We start from the raw sequence: 21,875 nt of genomic DNA, 5'->3' as shown, positions 1-21,875 counted from the left end.
GACGAGCTTTGGATTGACTCTTATGCTATCTAGTCTTGTCACTAATGGATTGCGAAGGAACAAAAAGGGTTCCTTTAAAAAAAAACTCTTTCTGAGACCCCCTTTTTTTTTTAGAAGCCTGTACATTATGGATGTAAGAAAAGATAACGCGGTTATTTTTTATGTGTAAAATCGGGTCTCCCGTGCACTGCCTTGTGTGTATGTCCTAGTGACTGTGAATAAGCATGTATTTTTGGACAAATAGTAGTAATTTTAAATATTTTTTAGTACTATTATTATATATAATAGTGATTTTATTTTGTTTAAATCAATCTATCCAAAACTCTACGTCGAAGAAATAGATTGAGGACTCATCTTTGAAATTTATGTCATATTTTTACCGGAAGTGTCAACTTTATATCTTAGCATTTACAACATGCTAGAATAAGTGGTTTTAAGGATAACTTAAAGCCAAAAGTTTTATGACCAGCACAAAATAAAATGTTTTTCTTTACATTTTGAAAAAAGTTGAAAATTTGAATAAAAAAATGATATTTCTCTGTCCGCCATTTTCGATACTTCCGGGAGTCAGGGTTTTAAAGACATATGTCTTATGCATTGTCTCCATCGAAGCACCAAAGAAAGGTTCATGCACAATGTAATTATAGTAGCAATACGTTAAAACACATTTCAAATACCCTCCCTAAAAATAAGCTTATTTAAGTACAATGTCCGCCATATTGGATTTTAACCGGACGTGGGGTTTCTGAAGACATCTAATCTATTTAATTTATCAAAAAGTAGTAAAACACAAAGGTCTGTACCAAATATTATGATAGTAGCATGATAATAGGACATTTTTACACGCTGGCCTTCGATATTGGGATGGTTTAAGTATGACGTCCGCCATTTTGAATTTTACCGGAAGTGAGACATTTTTTTCAAATGCCTCCCTATCTGAAATAAGAGAGTAATAGTTGAGGAAGGTCTATGCCAAATTTCATGCTTGTAACAGGATGCACACAATTTTTCACAAAGCCGCCGGACTATTTGAACTAGTTGGATAAACATCGATAGGAGGGTAGATGGAAGAGCCTACACAAGTACTGTTCACTTATACACAGCGAACATAGAAATTACCGTAATTGTCCTTATCAGAATCGAAATAATTGATGCCAGCTATATTTTATTTCAGTTTTAACATGGGTTGGCCTTATATTCGTGTTATTTGAGACCTCGCTATCGCTGTGGCAAAAATATTCACGAATGTAATTCCTACCCATGTTAAAACTAAAATAAAGTATAGCGGGCATCAAATATTTCTAAACTAAAATTGCATAAATCTATAAAGAAAATAAAAAAAAAATGGACAGAAGTGAACCCCAGTTCCTCCTTACAATAAGCGAATATATGCATTAAATGTTTTCAAGAAACATTTATAAGTCAGCCAAAAAAGAATGTAGAAAAGAGGAATGTCTATAAATGTGTCTTTATTACATGTATTATGCATGTGTAAATATATGAGGGTCTGGAAAGGGTTTACAAAAAAGAAAATAATGAACCAAAAAGAAAAAGGGGTAAAAGAAAATTTGAAAAAGAAAATTGGTACCATTAATTATATAAATTACATAATGATAATGAATCTATAGTTATTGCAAACACATGTTTATAAAAAATAGTTGCATTGTATGTAAGTTGATTAAGTTAAATCTATTGTCTTTTAAAAAGACAGTAATTATCTCCCCAAAATCAAGTTTTAATAATTCATAGTAAAGGAGATAAATTAACTAAACGCATACATATACTGCTGAGAATAATACATTTTGCCTTTAAGGTGGAACCTAACACTACAGGGAGATAACTCGGTAAAATCAGTTAAACAATTTAATAACGTTGTGTCGTTAAGTGAATATTAAGCTTTTCAATGATTACAATAACTATTTGTCAATCTGCTATATAACCAGTGTAATTTTTTTGATAAAATGGTTGGTTCAAACCATAATGTGAACACTCATCAGATAACACATCAAATAAATAGACACATTTCACATTCCTGACTTGCTGAGACATTTTCATGTAGAAATCAGTATAATCAAGAGTATTATTCAGATACAAGCAGGGAAAACTTATATGTCTTTTATTTGTCACAGTGATAGTACGAAATAATACACTCAGTCTGTATTTGTAAGACTCACTTGAATTAACAATTTACTTTCCAAAGTCTGTCAAAATAAATTTACAGTTGCAAGTGTAACAAAAGTTCTTAAAACAAATGTAGTCAATACTGAAATTTACGATATCAATATAGAATGGAGATAAAACCGAACACCATCACATTTTGATAATTGAATTTTAGAAAGAGAGAGAGAGACAATTTCAGTCAGAGCAGCAATATAAGTTATCTTGGAACCAGTCCTGTCATAAGTTAACACAAGTTACCATCGAAACAAGTCCTGCCGTATAGTAAAAGTCATAAGAAACCTCAAATTAAAAAAAATATGCATATATAGCTATAGGAAGATGTGGTGCCAATGAGACAACTCTCTATCCAAATAACAATTTAAAAAGTAAACCATTATAGGTTAAAGTACGGCCTTCAGCACGAAGCCTTGGCTCACACCGAACAACAAGCTATAAAGGGCCCCAAAATTACTAGTGTAAAACCATTCAAACGGGAAAACCAACGGTCTAATCAATATAATCAAAACGAGAAACGAGAAACGAGAAACACGTATATATTACACAAACAAACGACAACTACTGTACATCAGATTCCTGATTTAGGACAGGTGCAAACATTTGCAGCGGGATTAAACGTTTTAATGGATCTAAACCTTCTCCCTTTTTCTGAAACAATAGCATAACATCACAACATAGGAAAACACACGATAAAATATCAATTGGCAGACTTAACTCAATCAAAAAACGTATGATTACACAATGAACGACACATAGCTGGCTTTAAAATGTTCGACTTAACATCTTTCTTAAGTACTGACTACTATTTTTTTCTGTAGTTAAGGATGGGCTTGATGAGATATATTCTACCAGTGGTGTTAACCAGATGTGGATTCTCAAAAATTCGAAAGATATACTGCTTAATCTTCGATCACAATCTTTGCAATTTTGCAGCAACATAAAAATGTTTGATTTCTCTTCGCTTTATACTACTATTCCCAATGCTCAGTTGAAAGATCGACTTCACCATCTCATAAAACAGAGCTATTCTATAAAAATTGGAATCGTAGATACACATTTCATTTTTTGGGTAACAATAATTCATATTTTTTTATGAATCACACTGAATCTTCCACAAAATATACTGAAGATGATATTATCAAAATGCTGGACTGTTTGATCTACAATATATTTGTTGAGTTTGGAGGATTTATATTTCAACAGATAGTCGGTATTCCACATGGGTACTAATTGTGCACCCCTGCTGGCCGATTTGTTTTTGTTCTCCTATGAAACAGAATTCATTCAGAACCTTCTAAAAGACAAAAAGAAAAAGCATCTTGCGAAATTCTTTAATTTTTCTTTCCGATATATTGATGATGTTCTATCATTGAATTACCCATATTTCAGCCAATACTTACATCTCATATATCCCAGTGAACTTGAAATTAAGAATACATCTGATACTAGAAGGACTGATTCATACATTGATAGTTTCCTCAATATTGACGCAGATGGACGTCTTCACACGAAAATATATGATAAACGGGACGATTTCAACTTCCCAATCATCAATTTCCCATTTCTCAGCAGTAACATACCATCTGCCCCTTCGTATGGTGTAAACATATCACTATTGATACGTTATGCTCGTGCTTGTTCACACTATACGGACTTCATATACAGGAGTGTGCTCCTTACGCAGAAACTGCTCCATCAAAGTTATGAGGAGTACAGATAAATAGTGAGACTCCGTAAATTGTATGGACACCATCACGCATTGGTGGATCCCTACGATGTATCTTTGACCAAACTAGCTAAGGAAATTTTCTACCACATGGTAGATTGTGGTTTATCATTACGTCGCCTAATCTTTAAATTTCCAAACGTGACTTTTTCCCGATTGTGACTGTTTTGATAAGTGTGAATTTGCATTACTATAAGACGTGTTACGGTACTTATATATCTCAAATTCATGAACTTAGTTTAAATGTTTAATGTTATATTTGTAATTCTCATCGGATTTTGTCAAATGTGTTGCCGTCTTTTTCTATTATATGCATGTGTTTTGGTAAAGAAAATTAATCACCGCCTTCATTTATTAGATTTCATTTTGTTCAACGTAATCTGTACGATGATTTACGTTTGAAGTTAGATTCAAAACAAACCGGACATAGCTATATAATATAGTTAATTGCTACCTTAGTTTGCTATTAATACGTATTGAAATGTGCATTGTTATTAAATGTAATATCAGTATTTAGTTAAAATATAATCTTAAATCAATCCTACTTCTATCTTATTCATTCAAATGTGACGTAATTTTTTTTTCATTTTTATGATGATCTTTTTTACAAATTCAAATGTGACGTCATTTTTTTGTAATTTTTTACAATTTCAAATATGACGGCACTTGGCGTTGAGGTTTTAACTTATTCGGATGTGTCTATGTTTTGTGATGCATTTTGTCGGGTTATGTAATGCATTTCGGTTGTTTCCTGTAGTTAGTTAATACTTCAGTTTTATCATATATCTTTTGTATAGTCATTTTATAAAATTTACTGTTTGCAAAAGTATAAATTATTTTAAATAAAAGGGATGTTCTGGTACCTAACAGAAAACCCTGGCCGTTTTTGGCACAACATTTTTGAACTATTGGTTCTCGATGCTGGTCAACTTTGTTCTTTTTTCGGCTTGCAAGCTTTTGTATCTGGGCGTCACTAGTAAGTCTTGTGTGGACAAAATGCACTTCTGGCGCATTAAAATTTTAAACGTGTTGCCTTTTGTTAGCTATTATTCGTGTGTTTCTTTGTCAATTGTGTTCTCCTATTTTTTTATTTTGTAGTCCAGTAATGTTATTTTGTCATTTTAATGTTATATTTCACATGGCCATAAAAGAGGGAGGTTTGTCATGCCACAAAATCAGGTTCAACCCACAATTGTTGCCTTTAAAAAATGTCCTGTACCAAGTCAGGGATATGGCCATTGTTATATTATAGTTCGTTTCTGTGTGTGTTACATTTCAACGTTCTATTTCCGTTGTGTAGTTTGTTTTCTCTTATTTTTTATTTTGAATTTACATTACTATAAGACATGTCACGGTACTTATCTATTCCAAATTCATGTATTTGGTTTTGATGTTATATTTGTTATTCTGATAGGATTTTCTCTAATGCTTAGTCCGTTTCTGTGTGTGTTTCATTTTAATGTTGTGTCGTTGTTCTCTTCTTATATTTAATGCATTTTCGTCAGTTTTAGTTTGTTACTCCGATTTTGTTTTTTTTCCATGGATTTATGACTACTGTTGCCTTTATTGGATGAACACCAATGCGGCGACTTTTGTTTTACACGGAAACCGTCTTAAATTTAACCAAAAGGCTAGAATTGTGACGATTTTAGTAATTTAGCATGACTTAATGTTGCTAGTGCTTGGTATGTGTACATCGTATTGTCAAAAACAACCCATTTTTATGTAGCAAAAGCATTCTACTGTCCAACAAATAACTAAAAGTTTACTTTTTAACAATTTTGTAAAACTGCTATTTAGAATGTTTGTAAACCATGTACACTGAGTTTAAAGTGTTCAATCAATTAGAAATACGATTCCGAAAAATAAATAAAGGAATAAATAAATATGGAGTAGACTTTTGTAGTAATGATTCTAAGTATTTTATTTAATCCAGCCTAGTAATAAAAAGGGATTTCAGAAAATAATGTTCCTCATTAAGTTAAAAATAATTCAATAAGATATTTTTGGAATAGTTTTACTTAATTAAAGTAATTCGTTTTTACTGCAAACTATGTGAATTACTTAAACAGGCTGAATCTAAGTAAAATCAAGTTACGGTATATTATAGAAGGTTAATATGTTTGTAATTATATAATTAGTACTTTTTAGAGTGTATACTGGGTCAGAAATCATATAATCTGCACTCATGCATAGAAGTACACTTTACTTTGTCTCTTTACTTGTTAAGTTGATGATAGTTTCTAAATTATTTGTCTTCCACCTTAAATTGTATTCTATCATTGAAATGGTTAGATTGAAGCATTTTCAAGCTATTGTTACAGGCATTTGGAAAAAGCAAATTTCCGTAACTTCAATATACACTGTAACTAGATAATTTTTCCTGTTGTTTCCCTAGTCTCTTAAGAACGAAGCTTGTTCAACTAATTATAACAGTACAAACAAGTAGTTATGTTTAACTTCGTGACAGTTGTCATGCTGAGACAAGACAATCGTGTTATCATTATTGACTCTTTTTTTGTTGTTAAAGGGTAATTCACCTTTGCATCAAGCTGCAAGTAGTGGAAAAGAGAATGTGGTTAAAGCGTTGATAGGTCTTGGAGCCAATGTGGCAGCTGTTAATATGGAGGTAATATATTAGTTTTGTTTTAATTTCAAATTGCCATGGAATTGTCTGATTGAGTATTGTTACACACTATACTAATTATTATATTGTGGCACAGTGAATGTGTTCTTTTTAGAGTGAACAGTAGGAAAACATTAAATTATAGGTTAGATTTCAGATAATATCAGCAGTTTTCAATAGTAACTTCGTTTACGGTTAAATGTGTACCCCTTATACATGTTATAATATGAAGTCTTGACAACACTTATAACCTAGACTGGAACTTGCATATGCACTTCTATTTTTTCAAAGGTCAAAATAAAGGACTTGGGGGCATACTTTCAACGTAAATATGCCTCAAATTTCAATGAGCTGCAACTTTCACTTACTGTCAAAATGAATAAACTTAAACATACCAGACGAATGGACAACAAATGTCGTGTTTCTGACTTAGTACAGTATTTTCTTATGTAGAATGTATACACTATTGTGCACAAAGTATAGTTCATCGACGTTTTGTAGCGATGAACGAATCCGTTTAAAGCAACGAATTTATTATCAATAGCGTATACCTAAAATCTGACCAGGTGCCTTCTTAACCTGTAATACACACTGTTTTGATATCATATCACATAAATACGGCGTGTAAACTTTTTTTTTCATTGAGAAGAACAACACGTACTTTTAATATCTAATATCGCAATAATTTCTTCTATTAAATTCTAGTAAAATGTTAGAACATGCTATTCAATAAAATAATTAAGATAGAATAACAAATACAAAGAAAAAATTATTGGAACATGAAAAACAACATTATTCATTTTCAAAAATTTAAAAGGGGCTATATCAGGGAAGCGCATATGGTTTCCCGAAAGAGGAAGAACGGTGATTTTTCTTAGAAAAAAAAGGTTATTAATGCATATCTGTTGAGATAACGGTTAGTGTATGTGCATTCGTCATAAAAAAATCATTATAGGTCAATGAAACGTCATCAATACTCACACCGAACAATAAGTTATAAAGGGCCCCAACATAACTAGTGTAAAACCATTCAAACAGGAAAACCAACGGTCTATGATAGTATGTCTTGCATTGTTCAGCATTTTGTTTTACATACGATGTATCTAATTCCTCTTTTTACAAGTTGTTTAATTCCAACTTATAACTAGACAATATCATTTGTATAGATTCCTGTTTACCGCCCCAAATAATCACAGATTTCAAATTCATTAGTTGTTGACTGTCCCTTTGGTATATTTCGTCCCTCTTTTTTTAACATGTGTATGCTAACATTTCGTTTCCCGATTTACCGATATTCTAATATGACGTGCTTCTTTAGCTTGCAAAGAAACCATACTTTATTATCCAATAAAATTAGTTTACACATGCGTATTTTGACTACGGCAGAAAAAATGAATTTTATCAAATTGGTATACGCATTTAATGTATTTTATAAACTTAGGACACTTTCAAACACTTAAATGATACACATTTTGTTCCTAATACTCTTACAGTTACTAATACTTTTACAATGACAACAATGTATTACAATTCAAAATTGATATATCTGAACTAGATACTGCATAGTTCATGTTGACTGTTCTTACCTCAAAATCCCACATTCTGAAATACATGTTTCATATATCCTGTTAAAAGGCATGTATATAATTATTTCCTTGAAACATATGATCTGACGATAAGAATTTCATATTTATTATAAAATGGACTGATCCCAGAAGGAAATCGAACACCATTATCCTGTAAAAAAAAATAGGCGTATATACCAATATACCACCAAGGTTTCTAATCCATTTTACAAATGCAACAAGATTGTCACTCAGTATTAATCTTAATCATCATGTACTACAGCATTTGAAATTGTTACATGCACAAAGGCGCGCCCTGTCATCAACATTACAGGGTGTAGCTACTGCAAGTATAGTCCAAATTATTATGACGTCTGGCAAGCTATTTTATTATTTTTGTCCGGGACGCGGTCATAGGAAGGTGTCCCAGAAAAAAAAGCCTTGCCAGACAACGTAATTATATGGACTATCGCAAGTATAAATGAATCTCTGTCAAAGGGCCCGTCCTGCCAAGTCTCAAATGTCAGCATACCTTTATCATGGCATTATCTATCAGATATGAACTTATTTACCAATGTACAATAACCGGCGAAACATTTACAATTAATTTAGTAAATAAAGATCGACATACCCTGCATCCACCGCCATTGACAACTGATTTGAAAATGTGCGTGTCAGAAATTGACCTCGAAGAAAAAGACGTTGAATTTTAACTTTTCTGTTATATTGTGACACAAATATTGTTCAAGTTAATAAATTTGATAATTTCTGCTTTAATTTTGAATTTAAGAAATTTACAACTATGCGAAATTAAACTTGTTTGAACTAGTTGGACAACAATCGATAGGGAGGTTGATGGAAAAGCCTACACAAGTACTGAACACTTATACACAGCGAACATAGAAATTACCGTAATTGTCCTAACCAGAATCGATATAATTGATGCCATCTATATTTTATTTTAGTTTTAACATGGGTCGGCATTATATTCGTGTTGTTTGTGCCCTCGCTATCGCTGTGGCAAAAATATTCACGATTGTAATGCCTACCCGTTTTAAAACTAAAATAAAGTATAGCGGGCATCAAATATTTCTTAACTAAAATTGCATAAATCTATAAAGAAAAGAAAAAAAGAAAAATGGACTCCTACAGAAGTGAACCCCAGTTCCTCCTTACAATAAGCGAATATATGCATCAACCATAATGTGAACACTCATCAGATAACACATCAAATAAATAGACACATTTCACATTCCTGACTTGCTGAGACATTTGCATGTAGAAATCAGTATAATAAAGAGTATTATTCAGATACAAGCAGGGAAAGCTTATATGTCTTTTATTTGTCACAGTAATAGTACGAAAGAATACACTCAGTCTGTATTTGTAAGACTCACTTGAATTAACAATTTACTGTCCAAAGTCTGTCAAAATAAATTTACAGTTGCAAGTGTAACAAAAGACTCTTTGATTAATGCAATATAGTTTTCTATCGCCCATCGTAACATAAGTGGACAACATCATACATTTTAGATGTTAAATCATTTTCTTCATTTCCATTTTTTATGTAGTATTTCAATGATACTTTTGAAGGTTCTAATTTGTTTATAGTATTTGCCCTAACTTTGAATCTTTGTAAAAGTGCCTCCATTAAACAAATTCCTGTAAAACGTGACTTAAAGTAACAACAGACTTAGTTGATCCAATTGTAATAGAAGGATAAGCAGATTCAATACGTAAAAAGAACGTAAGCATTGAGGGATACACTACATGATAATTTACAAGAATTAAGACTACAAACAAGATATTGCTATGTTTACACCGTATAGGATAACAGTTTCGCGATGGTGACCTAATTGTGTATAACGGTAAATATAATTATATTTTGTTTAGCTATTTCCATTGGACTTTCGATTGGAATTTTCCTCGGAATTCAGTATTTTTTTGTGCATCAAAACAGCTGATCATGTACACATGAATCAGGATATACTACTTGCACATTTAGTATTATAAATTGTATTAACTATTTCAAAAGTTCAAAGTATTGATTACATTCGCTATTTTTCTTTGTCTCTTTATTTGATCATTTCCTTACATTGTATGGCTACTTAACCAAGCATCCGGATGTGTTTATTTTAACATTTACTGAAGTTTCGAAACAATTTCATATAAGAACTTTTGTAACATGTATAACTGTGGTTAACATTCGACAAATTTTAATAAGAAAATTGTAAATTCAAACGAGTCTAACAAATACAGACTGAGTTCATAATTTCTCAGTATTGCTGTGACTAATTAAAGACATATACCTTTTTCCTACTTGTATCTGAGGAATACCCTTGCTTGCACTAATTGATTACATTTAGAGCACTCTTTGGTCAAGGCAATATAGTTTTCAATCGTTTACCCATAACATAGATGTGCAACAGTATACATTTTAGATAAGTCCTTTTTGTCAATGACACTTTTATCTATTAATTTAATGATACTTTTGCCGGTTATAATTTGTTTTCAGTTAATGCCTAATAATTAAACCTGTAAGAAATTGCCCCTATTAAGAAAATACCTGTAAAATGACATAAGAAGATACTAACCGAAGTATGTATGGGAGCTCTATTTTAAACTGTATGACTCTTTATGAATCTGATTTTAAGTAATTCGGTCGTTAAACGTGAAAATACAACATCGTAATGCAGGAATGTGAAAGTTATTGTCCATTTGTTTGATGTGCTTGATTATTATTTTTTTTTTTATCAAACAAATATAAAAATACAACATTACTATTATCAAATAGGAATACAATTGAGAAAGGAAATGGTGAATATGTCAAAGCGACAACCACCCGGTCATAGAGCAGACAACAACCGAAGGCAACCAAAGGGTCTTCAATGTAGCGAAAATTCCCGCACCCGTAGGTGTCCTTCAGCTGACCCCTAAAAATATTCATACTAGTACAGTGATAATGGACGTCATTCTAAACTCCGAATTATACACAAGAAACTAAATTTAAAATCATACAAGACTAACAAAGGCCAGAGGCTCTTGACTTGGGACAGGCGCAAAAATGAGGCGGGTTTAAACATGTTTGTGAGATCTCAACCCTCTTTTATACCTCTAGCCAATGTAGAAAAGTAAACGCATAACAATACGCACATTAACATTCAGTTCAAGAGAAGTCCGTGTCTGATGTCAGAAGATGTACCCAAAGGAAATAAACAAAATGACAATAATACATGAACAACAGCAGACTACTAGCAGTTTACTGACATGCCAGCTCCAGACCTCAATTAAACTGATTGAAAGACTATGTCGTCATCATATGAATATCAGGCACAATCCTTCCCGTTAGGGGTTTAGTATCATACTATCATAAAATATATGAGAAGAACATAACCCGTGTCATGCCAACAACTGTTTTTTTTCTTCAGAAAAACATGTTTTTAGTTCCGATGCAAAGAAGTTCATATATAGAAATGTAATATAATAAACTTATCAGAAAATGTATAGAACTTGAAAATAACATGTTGTTTGGATTTTATAATGGTATCTAATTAAAAAGGACACAAAAAATATAGAAAATTAATTAATAAAAAAAAGGAAAGATGATTCAGAAAAAGAAAACAAAACAAAAACAAAATGAACCAAAAACAAAACATAAATTATGTTCATGTCTGCTACTTTTGTATAGATGCTAATTCATCAAATTATTCTGTAAAGCCTCTTGGTAAATGTACCTAGATTGATAAACATTTATTTTTAATTGATATCTTTTTCTCCAAAATATAATGATGTTTTATTTTTTCAATCAAAGCTGTTAAACTTAATTCTCCTTTAAAATATATTGTATTTTATATATATTGTTTAATCCAGAGAAAAATATTGTGTTGAGGGCCACCTTTGTACATTTGTGATACATTTCCAAACAAAAAAAATGTTTGTGTAAAAGGTATACTAATACCATTCTGTGTAAACCACAAGTCAGTGCTACAAATTAACTTTTTAATAATGAAACATTAACATATCCTACTATTTTGCCGATAAAACACCAATGTCTAAAATCATTGGATGAATACAAGCAAATCATACAACCATTGATTGTGGTTTTGTGTTCTAATGTTTACACCGAGTGGGGAAACCCTCAAAGTAAAAAGAAAAAAAAGAAAAAAGCTGTTTCATTCACAAAATTTGGTACTTTGAATCTTAACCCAAAACAAAGATAAAGACATAATTCTCTTGTCGATCTGTTGTAATCCGGTTCTCTTCAATCAAGATTACAAAGTATAAGCTAAAGTTTTTGTGGAAAACAATCAATTATTTCTTCCAAAACTTATAAATCTGGACCAGAGGGGATATTTTGTTGATAGATACATTGGTGAAAATCTGAGACTCATTGCTGAAATTATAAGTGTTACCACAAAACATAATTATCTAGTTATCATATTACTTGTCGATTTTTAAACGGCCTTAGATACGCTAGAATCAAACGCTTCATAAATAAACATAATTAAACAATGCAATACAGTTTGACTTTTTTGTATTTCTTATTTATATAGGTAGGTACGATTGTTCCAAATGTCTTTCTTTTAAGTATTAAAAAAAATTGGTGTTGGATTTTTATCTTTATTCTATATTGATATCGCATCCTTTGTTTATACATTTTTCATTAGTATCTTATTCATCTCATTTAAAGGGACGAACTCCTCTTCATGATGCAGTAATAAAAGGAAATATAAATCTCACAGATCTTCTGATCAGGAATAACGCTGATGTGAAGGCTACTGACAATATGGTATGTTATTACATAAATTGAGAAATACACTTGTTTGGCAACAAAACAGATGATCATGTACACATGGATCATAATTAACTGCTTGCACATCTTATATAATGAATTACGTAAATTATTTTAAAAGTTCAAAGTATTGATTACATTCGTTATTTTTCTTTGCACCTTTATTTGATCATTTCCTTATAGTGTTGGGCAACCTAGCATCCGGTTGTGTTCGTTTTAACATTAAATTCAGTTTCCTTAGCAATATCATATACGAACTTTTGTTACAAAGATATTGGAAGATGTGGTGTGAGTGCCAATGAGACATCTCTCCTTCCAATTTTGTACATAACTTTCTACAGATTTTAATAAGAAAATTGTAAATTCAAATGAGTATAACACATATAAACTGAGTATTAATGTAAGACTCAAATCGATGTCCGATCCTTCATTGACGTCTGTTCCTCAAATTGACGTTCAATTCTGATGTCACAATAACATAACTTTACAATTCGACGGCCAATTTTATGTCCGTCTAATCGACTTTATTTAGAATATAACATTTCCTATGATTAGTTGCATTGCTGTTTGTTTATAACGAAGAAATTCATTATTCAATGCAATACAATTCAATTCAGAGTTTCATTTACAGTCGATATTCAATAAACTTCAAAAACACAAGCTCTAGTAAGCTTTTCAAATATGGCTTAATAGCAAAATACAATACACATATACACAAGTAATGAAAATAATTCAATGTTAAACATATAGTGCACAGTAAGTAACAATAAATGACATATATAAGTTAAAAGCATAGTACACCTAAAACATATCACAATTTAATGATAGGATTGCACAAATCAAATAGTCACACAAAACCAAACAGGCATGCACACTATCTGCATGCACTGCACTGGCACGAGGTGTTACTTTGATCCAATGTTTTTTACCAAATTTATTAATTGGTCAAAAGATGTTTCCATTGGACAATGGTGCGGTAATGCATTCCAGAATTGTGCAGAATTATATCAAAACTATCTTAAGCCATACTTATTCGGTAGTTGTTCTTACTCTTGGGAGTATTGCTGAATCTTAATATCTTAAATCATACTTTTTTTATGTTAATCAAATCATGAAGGTAGCTAAATGTTTCTATTGCAATTTGTTTTTTATTCTTCTTATTTTTAAAGATTGTAATTTAGAATTGTCTAGCAGTTTTAGTATTGACTATCATAATATTCATGTATGAATCTAAGAGCTCTGTCTTGATTTTTTTTCCATTTTAAAGGAATTGTTATCGCTACAGTAGTACCAAATTACTGGATAATAGTTAAAATTCGTAAGAATAAATTAAAAGTATGCTGTAACCTACCAACCCTGTTTAAATATTTACTTATACGATTTAGAACATTTCATTGTCTTGATGCTTTTTTACATATTTAAGATATATGATTGTTAAATCTATAGTTTCAGAATCTGACCTTATGCCCCCAATTTAAGTAAAAGTAAATCGTGTTGTTAACAATCAAATGCTTTAGATAGATCAATCAAAATTGTACCAATATATTTGTTTTCGTCCAAAGCATTTTCAAGTCCTCTATTATTTTAAAAAGTGCAGTTTGGCAACCAAAACCTGACCTAAATGTCGACAGAAGCGGATGGAAAGGTTTATTTAATAATTTAATAAATTGGCCATGTATAGCGCTGCATTAATTTCAGAAATATATGATAATACACTTACAGGTCTACAGTTCTCTTTATCAAGAAATTTATTTAAAGTGGGGAAACTTAAGCAGCTTTAATATTATCAGCAAAAAATGAGCTTTCATTTGATTTATTTACTTAAATCTTAATAGCATTTGATATTAATAACGTTTGATGAAATATTGTCATATTTAGTAGCTTTTCTGATCTGTAACCTATTTATTTGTGAACTCATAAACTCTCATGTACAAGTTTGTAAACTCATTATAATCAGTTTTATTTTCTTCTTTTTTTTATTGTCTATATTTATTTTTTCATCCTATATCTTTAGCTAGATTGATGAAAAATGAATTGAACATTTCTGATACCTCTTTAAGATCTCTGAAACTTGTTTTATTTTCATATATAATTAAGTTTATATAAAGGTCAAGTCATAATCACTTTTGTTTGCTCATCCTACATCTCATGTTAGTCATCATTCATATAACTAATTATCACAGCAAAACAGTAAAGGCGACGATGATGTTCAAACGATAGAACAATAAAATTGAAACAGGAGTTCGCAGTGCAACTTTAAATCCCTATTAAAGACGCAAAAAAAACATGTTGGGAAAGTGGTTCGGAAACTTAAGGGCAGTTTAACATTAAAATTAACTGAATGTATTGCAATTCCCAATATATAGACAATAGGTAACTGACAATAATTGGTGGTTAAAACTGTGTAACAAAGCGCATCATATCAAGTTTTAGTTGCATAATCTTCTGCTGGGATATAAAACAAGTGCTGTAAAACAAACAGTTAGGTTTTAAATTTTAGGATATGCGTAGTTGTTTTAGCCTAAGTGTCCACACGCCCCTAAATATGTCAAAAGGGTGTTGATTTGTCGTTTTTTTTTAAGAATCTATTTTGTGCAGTACAGATGAATATTTGAGTCAGAAAACACTTATTATATTTCCTTTTATCAAGATCTAAAGATGTTTTCTTAAAGAAATGCATTTCACAAAATAAACTATGAAACAATTAAACATAAACAGGCTGTTTTGGTACATTGCTGAAATTCTAAGTGTTACCAGTTAACATACTTATCCAGCTCTTATATTACTTGTCGATTTTGAAACAGCCTTTGATACTCTAGAATCAAACGCTTCATAAATAAACATAGACGACCAGTTCTGATGTCATAATACAATAACTTTACAATTCGACGGCAAATTGTATGTCCTTCTAATTGACGTCCAATTTTTTTATACTTGGTCTGTGGTCTCGTGTTCGCATGCTTGGATCAAGTGCGGAATGTCTAACAAAAACATCCTAACATCTTTTTTTTCTTTTTTTTTTGTTGCTGTGGAACTGCTGCAATTAGTATTCGGAGGAACAAGCAGATATCTGTTATAGAAATTGGGGACAGTGAATAAAGATTTCACTGTTTGCTGATGAAACCAATTTTTCTGAAAGATGTATTTTCTGTGCAATTTGTAATGGAATGAGATGATGGCAATGAACTGTTTTTACCTACCGATAATTAAGAAAAGAAAATAAGAATGATCTCTTTTATCCTAAATTTTGTTTTTCAGTTTTCCGTTTGAATTATAAATATCAAGACCCATGAATCGTCAGTGATCATTATAAGTATCAGATATCGCATCTTCTGTTAATACATTTTTCATTGATAACTTATGAATCTTATTTAAAGGGAAGAACTCCTCTTCATGATGCAGCAATGAAAGGAAATGCACAACTCATAGATCTTTTGATCAGGAATAACGCTGAAGTGAATGCTACTGACAATGTGGTATGTTATTACATACATTGAGAAATATATTTGTTTGGCAGCAAAACAGATGATCATGTAAACATAAAACAGGATATACTGCTTGCACATGTTGTATAATGAATTGCAGAAAACATTTTAAAAGTTCAAAAAGTTAATCACATTCGTATTTTTTCTTTGCCCCTTTTTGGGATCATTTGCTTACATTGTAGGGCTACTTAACCTAGCCTGCGGATGTGTATATTTTAACATTTCCCAAAGTTGCTAAGTTTGTAAATAAAATATCATATAATAACTTTTGTTACATAATAACTTTCGACAGATTTTCAAATCGACATCCAGTTCTGATGTCACAATGCAATAACTTTACAATTCGACGGTAAATTTTATGTCCTTCTAATCGACGTCCAATTTTTGGATTCTTTACCCTTTTTTTCTGAATAACGCCACGGTTAATGTTACTCACAATGATGAAGTAACACAAATGGTTAGAATAATTTAATCAATAAAAGTAAGTTTTGTCATTTTAGTGGTCTTTTGTGGATAGTTGTGTCATTGGCAATCATACCACGTCTTCTTTTTTTTTTATACTTACAACAAGTGTCTGTGACCTCGTGTTCGCATGCTTGAATCAAGTGCGGAATGTCTATCAAAAACAGGCAGACTTCAAATTATGTTTTTTACGACAACAAAGACATATCCAGTTCTTATACTACTTGTTGATTTTGAAAGGGCGTTTTATACGCTATAAAGGTGTAACACCACTATTTCGGGCCCAGCCAGAAAGCTCATAGTAAGTAATACATTTTTAACATAAAATAGTTCCTACGCATGAGTGTAACTTTCAAAATATGTAGGATATTTAGATATATTTTGGCATCACATGAAAGCTGGTGATCATCGAAAAACACTTATGGACTTTAAATTTTGAATATAAAATTAACTGCACCAAATTTAAAAACGAGGGTACATTTTGTCTGTTTGTCAGACCTGAAGTACCTGTTTTGGTACATCTGAAGTCCGGGAGCCAGTTCTTTCTTATATGTCACTAAAGGTATGTTGATTTTTTCAGTACAAGACACCATAAAGTATTGCTTTGACATGCAATAATTGCCACTTTATTTTAACTTAAAATAAAAGAGGTGTGTCTGCTCGAAATGGATAATCTTAACATAGAAAGCAATGGGACCATGCATTAGTGGTGTACTTCCTAAAGGAAATTCATCCAAAAAATATCGTTTGTTTTAATTTTGGTAACGGGTTTTGAAAATGGGTCTAAGCCTTATACACAAATATATCTAGTCTTGCCGTTAGTACTGGAGTTACTTCTATTTAATTCAAAATAGAGAGAAGAGTTTGGCAATTGTGACTTTTGATCTTTTTTTTGTGCTGTGGAACTGCGGTAATTAGTATTCGAAAGAACAATCAGATATATGTTGTAGAAACTGGGGACAGTGCATAAAGATTTCACAGTTTGCTGATGAAACCAATTTTTCTGAAATATGTATTTTCTGTGCAAATTGTAATTGAATAATATGATGGCAATGGTCTGTTTTTATCTATCGATAATTAAGAAAAGATCATAAGACTAATCTCTTTTATCATCAATTTTGGTTTTCAGTTATCCGTATAATTATTAATATCAAGACCCATGAATCGTCAGTTATCAGTTGTCAGTATCAGATTTATTTAAAGGCAGTTCACCAGAATTAATCAATTAGTGTATAGTCGTTTCTGAGAGTCACAATATCATAGGAATAGCTAAAACTACAATTACATTTTTGTCTCAGATAATGAGTCTAAGCTGTTTGTAGTCATTAATTGTTAGTCTGATTTTTTGTGAATTCCGTACAACACTCGTTCCAATTAATAGTTGACCGGGGATGATATTTAGGTCGTTTACAGATGAATGTTATCTCGAATATGAAAAATGTTTATGTGTCCTCTTATACAATGGGAAGTTGGATTATACATATAAGTTTAACTGACACAAATCTATGAATATTATTTACACTTAGGGAAAGACACCACTAGTTTTACTTGAAGAAAATTGTCAAATAGTACACCAATACAAGAAAGACGACAAGGTATGATGTACTTTTATACTCGAATAAATATGTATCACAATCAATTTCCAGTTGAATATGTAATGTTAAGATAAAATTAAATACACTTGTCATCACGTTAAACGACTATGAATGTTATTCAATTATAAAGTTGTCGTATTTGATGAATGGTGGTCTTATAAGGCCATCAGTTAAATAGAATAATGCACACTAGCTCATAACTATGTAATCATGAGGCACAAGTTTGAGTTCTTAAATGGTCTGTTTAGCATATAAATATATGAACTGTAGATAACATGCTGTAAACATTCGTAACATCGCTATGTTGATGTGACTACAATTACGATGAAACGTCAACATGCCAACATTCGGTGTCGCTCAGTCATATACAAACATAGCTTGTTTAACTGATCATTTTAGAAAAAAATATAGTTGATATTGTTTTACACTTTCGTGAATGTTATAGTGCTAACAAAAGACAGTTCCTCATTAATGATATTAAAGTCATTGTTGAAGGGTGAGTCCGGCTTGCATCAATCAGCAAGCAAAGGGGAAGACATCGTTGCTAAAGATTATGTGAGTCTTGGAGCCGATGTATCAGCTGTTGATAATAAGGTATGTCATGATTTCATTATACCAAGCAGTTAATATGGAAAACCATTCCGTTCTACATGTATCTGACAACTCTTTCTTAAACACATATTTTGTTTATTTGTAAATATTTTTTTTTTGAGTGGACAATACCTTAGTAACAGTCCTAATTTTAGTTCCTAGTTATTTTTGATAATTTTCTAAATATTTGAAATTTGACAAAAAAAAAAAAAAAAAAATAATTAGTATTCTTTAAACAATTTGACACACATTTCCAATTATCTATGTCTGTATATTTCTTTAAGCTTCTTAAGTGTAAGAGAAAACAGCTATACTTTTTAAATAGTTATCAGACGTCGTTCCAATCGACAGTGAGTGTAGACGATACTGTCTGTTCAGTAATATCTGGACACAAATCAACCCGGATTGTTCTCCCCATTATTGATGGATTCGGCAGAGCCATGCACAGCCTTTTGCATGGTTTTTATATGTAAAAGCTTATGTCTGTTTTCAAATATTTTGTTTATGGAAATATTCTTTATAGAGCACAAAGGTGTCAGTATTCACCTCAGAAACTAACAAAACCTTTGAATAGACTTATTAAGAAGGGATATAGTTATAATACTGTTGTCAGGTCATAAAAGATTGCATATTTTGGCGTTAATATTGATTCACTTATAGGGTCTTTGCATCGGAACTTAACACATTTATTCCAAAAACAGTTATTGGCATAACACGGGTTATATTCTTCTCATATATGTTATGATGGTTTGACACTAAACCCCTAACGAGAAGGATTGTGCCTGATGTTAATATGATGAAATCATAATCTTTCAGTCAGTTTTATTTAAATCTGGAGCTGGCATGTCAGTTAACTGCTAGTAGTCTGTTGTTATTTATGTATTATTGTCATTTTGTTTATTTTCTTTGGTTACATCTTTTGACCTCAGACTTCTCTTGAACTGAATTTTAATGTGCGTATTGGTATGCGTTTACTTCTCTACATTGGCTAGAGGTATAGGGGAGGGTTGAGATCTCACAAACATGTTTAACCCCGCCGCATGTTTGCGCCTGTCCCAAGTCAGGAGCCTCTGGCATTAGTTAGTCTTGTATTGTTTTAATTTTGGTTTCTTGTGTACAATGTGGAAATAAGTATGGCGTTCATTGTCACTGAACTAGCATATATTTGTTGAGGGGCCAGCTGAAGGACGCCTCCGGGTGCGGGATTTTCTTGCTACATTGAAGACCTGTTGGTGACCTGCTGCTGTTGTTTTTTTTCTTTGGTCGAGTTGTTGTCTCTTTGACATATTCCGCATTTCCATTCTCAATTTTATTTTGGAATACTAGTTTATTCGTATGATGAAGCAACCATATGCCAAGGACCACGACGTTCGTTTGATGTAAAATCTATCCATAGGACATCCCCTTTTTATAATTAAAAGGGTGATGATCTTTCCCTTGAGATTAATTTATCCAGTTCTTCTGCGTTATAACGTCAGACTCCTAAGTAAGAAAAATGTCGTGTCAGAATTGTCAATATTGGCCGATGCTTATCTGATAAACTCGTAATGGTTAATCACAATTGTGCTTGGTGCAGACCGAATTACTTACCCTTAGTGATATGTGGAGATTATCTGGTCGTTGGGAGGTCTGTGCATTGTTTATAGCACATCGAAATGATGTTTAGCGAGACATTTTTTTCACAGGACAAACGAATTATCTTTCCGCCAGTCGGGCATTATTGTCCTTAGAATGAGTTTAACAAACAACAAAAAAACACGCATTTTCGAAACAGAATTTTTCACCATATGGTGAAAAAAACCTTCCAATTAACAAATAAATCATTCTAACTTGGATATGGTCAGGTGTAGTCAACAACTTGTGACGGCTTAAGAAGATAGACAGTCGCAGGTTTGACAGCTGGACGTATGAAGCGTCCACTGGGGAGTGTTGGACTTTAATAGTTTTATTGTCTCTACATTCAAGGTTCATGAATTATTTGGGATAAACTAGATATACGACATGTAAGAGGCAGTGTCGCAGTACATTGTATGGCAAAATATTGAAAAATTGATCTCATCGTTTGGGAATAAAATTCAGTATTTTTGGTGATTTCACTTCTTATTGAACCATATGTTGACTCCGAAAAAAAAGTTGACACAAGGGGTAAAAAAACGGACCAACGTATAATTATCGGATATCAACACTATCGAATACGATATTATTCAAAAAGCTCGTAAAAAGAAGACCTTATATCGATGTAAAAATGTGACGCATATATATCGTGAAGACCGCAAATACTTGTACAACTCTTGTGATGACCACTGCTCAAGTGGGAAACATTTAGACAATCTAGTTTTCCCACTTGAGCAAGCTATCAGTAATGAAATCGCAAAAGCACGTTTTGGTAAAAATAGAAGTAAAATGAAATAAAACAACACTTGCACTCAATGTTGTCATGTTTGAGTGAAATTGGCTTTGCAAAAATAATTCCCGAAAAATAAACTTCAATTTGGGTTTAACTGACCATGTAATTTATTTCTACGGTTTGATGTGTAAACGTTTAATCATTTTATTTAACTTTGATTTTAGTATCCTTAGATATAGTCATTATGTGTAGACAATGTCCTAATTGGAATGTGTATATCACGCCTTATTTGTTTTTTTTAAATATATTTATTGTATATAAACAATAATAAATCAGTATAGTAAATAGAGTACAGGTCATTGGGAAGTAAGGAAATGACTTAGTGTAGTTGAAAAAGGCAAACATTAGTGTGTATTTTTTATTTGAGACTATACTTAGTTTTCATTCGTTATATATAAACAATTAAGATTTTGATAGTATATCTGATGTAATATATTAGGAATGTACA

The 21,875-nt window shown here is 31.6% G+C and overlaps 1 protein-coding gene across 1 annotated transcript in view; it reads left to right on the top strand.

The window, feature by feature from the left end:
* Positions 1–16,384, top strand: part of LOC134717529 (serine/threonine-protein phosphatase 6 regulatory ankyrin repeat subunit C-like) — a 48,169-nt gene extending 31,785 nt beyond the window's left edge. Inside the window, exons 5-7 of the mRNA XM_063580019.1 lie at positions 6,435–6,533; positions 12,786–12,884; positions 16,265–16,384. Coding sequence (XP_063436089.1) covers positions 6,435–6,533; positions 12,786–12,884; positions 16,265–16,384 — 318 coding nt within the window. The remainder of the gene's footprint in view (positions 1–6,434; positions 6,534–12,785; positions 12,885–16,264) is intronic.
* The last annotated feature ends 5,491 nt before the right edge of the window (positions 16,385–21,875 follow it).

This window comes from Mytilus trossulus, chromosome 5 (assembly GCF_036588685.1).
Source record: "Mytilus trossulus isolate FHL-02 chromosome 5, PNRI_Mtr1.1.1.hap1, whole genome shotgun sequence".
NCBI lineage: Eukaryota > Metazoa > Mollusca > Bivalvia > Mytilida > Mytilidae > Mytilus > Mytilus trossulus.
The sequence above is the reverse complement of the archived record's forward strand: the minus strand, read 5'-3'. Positions and strand labels throughout refer to the sequence as shown.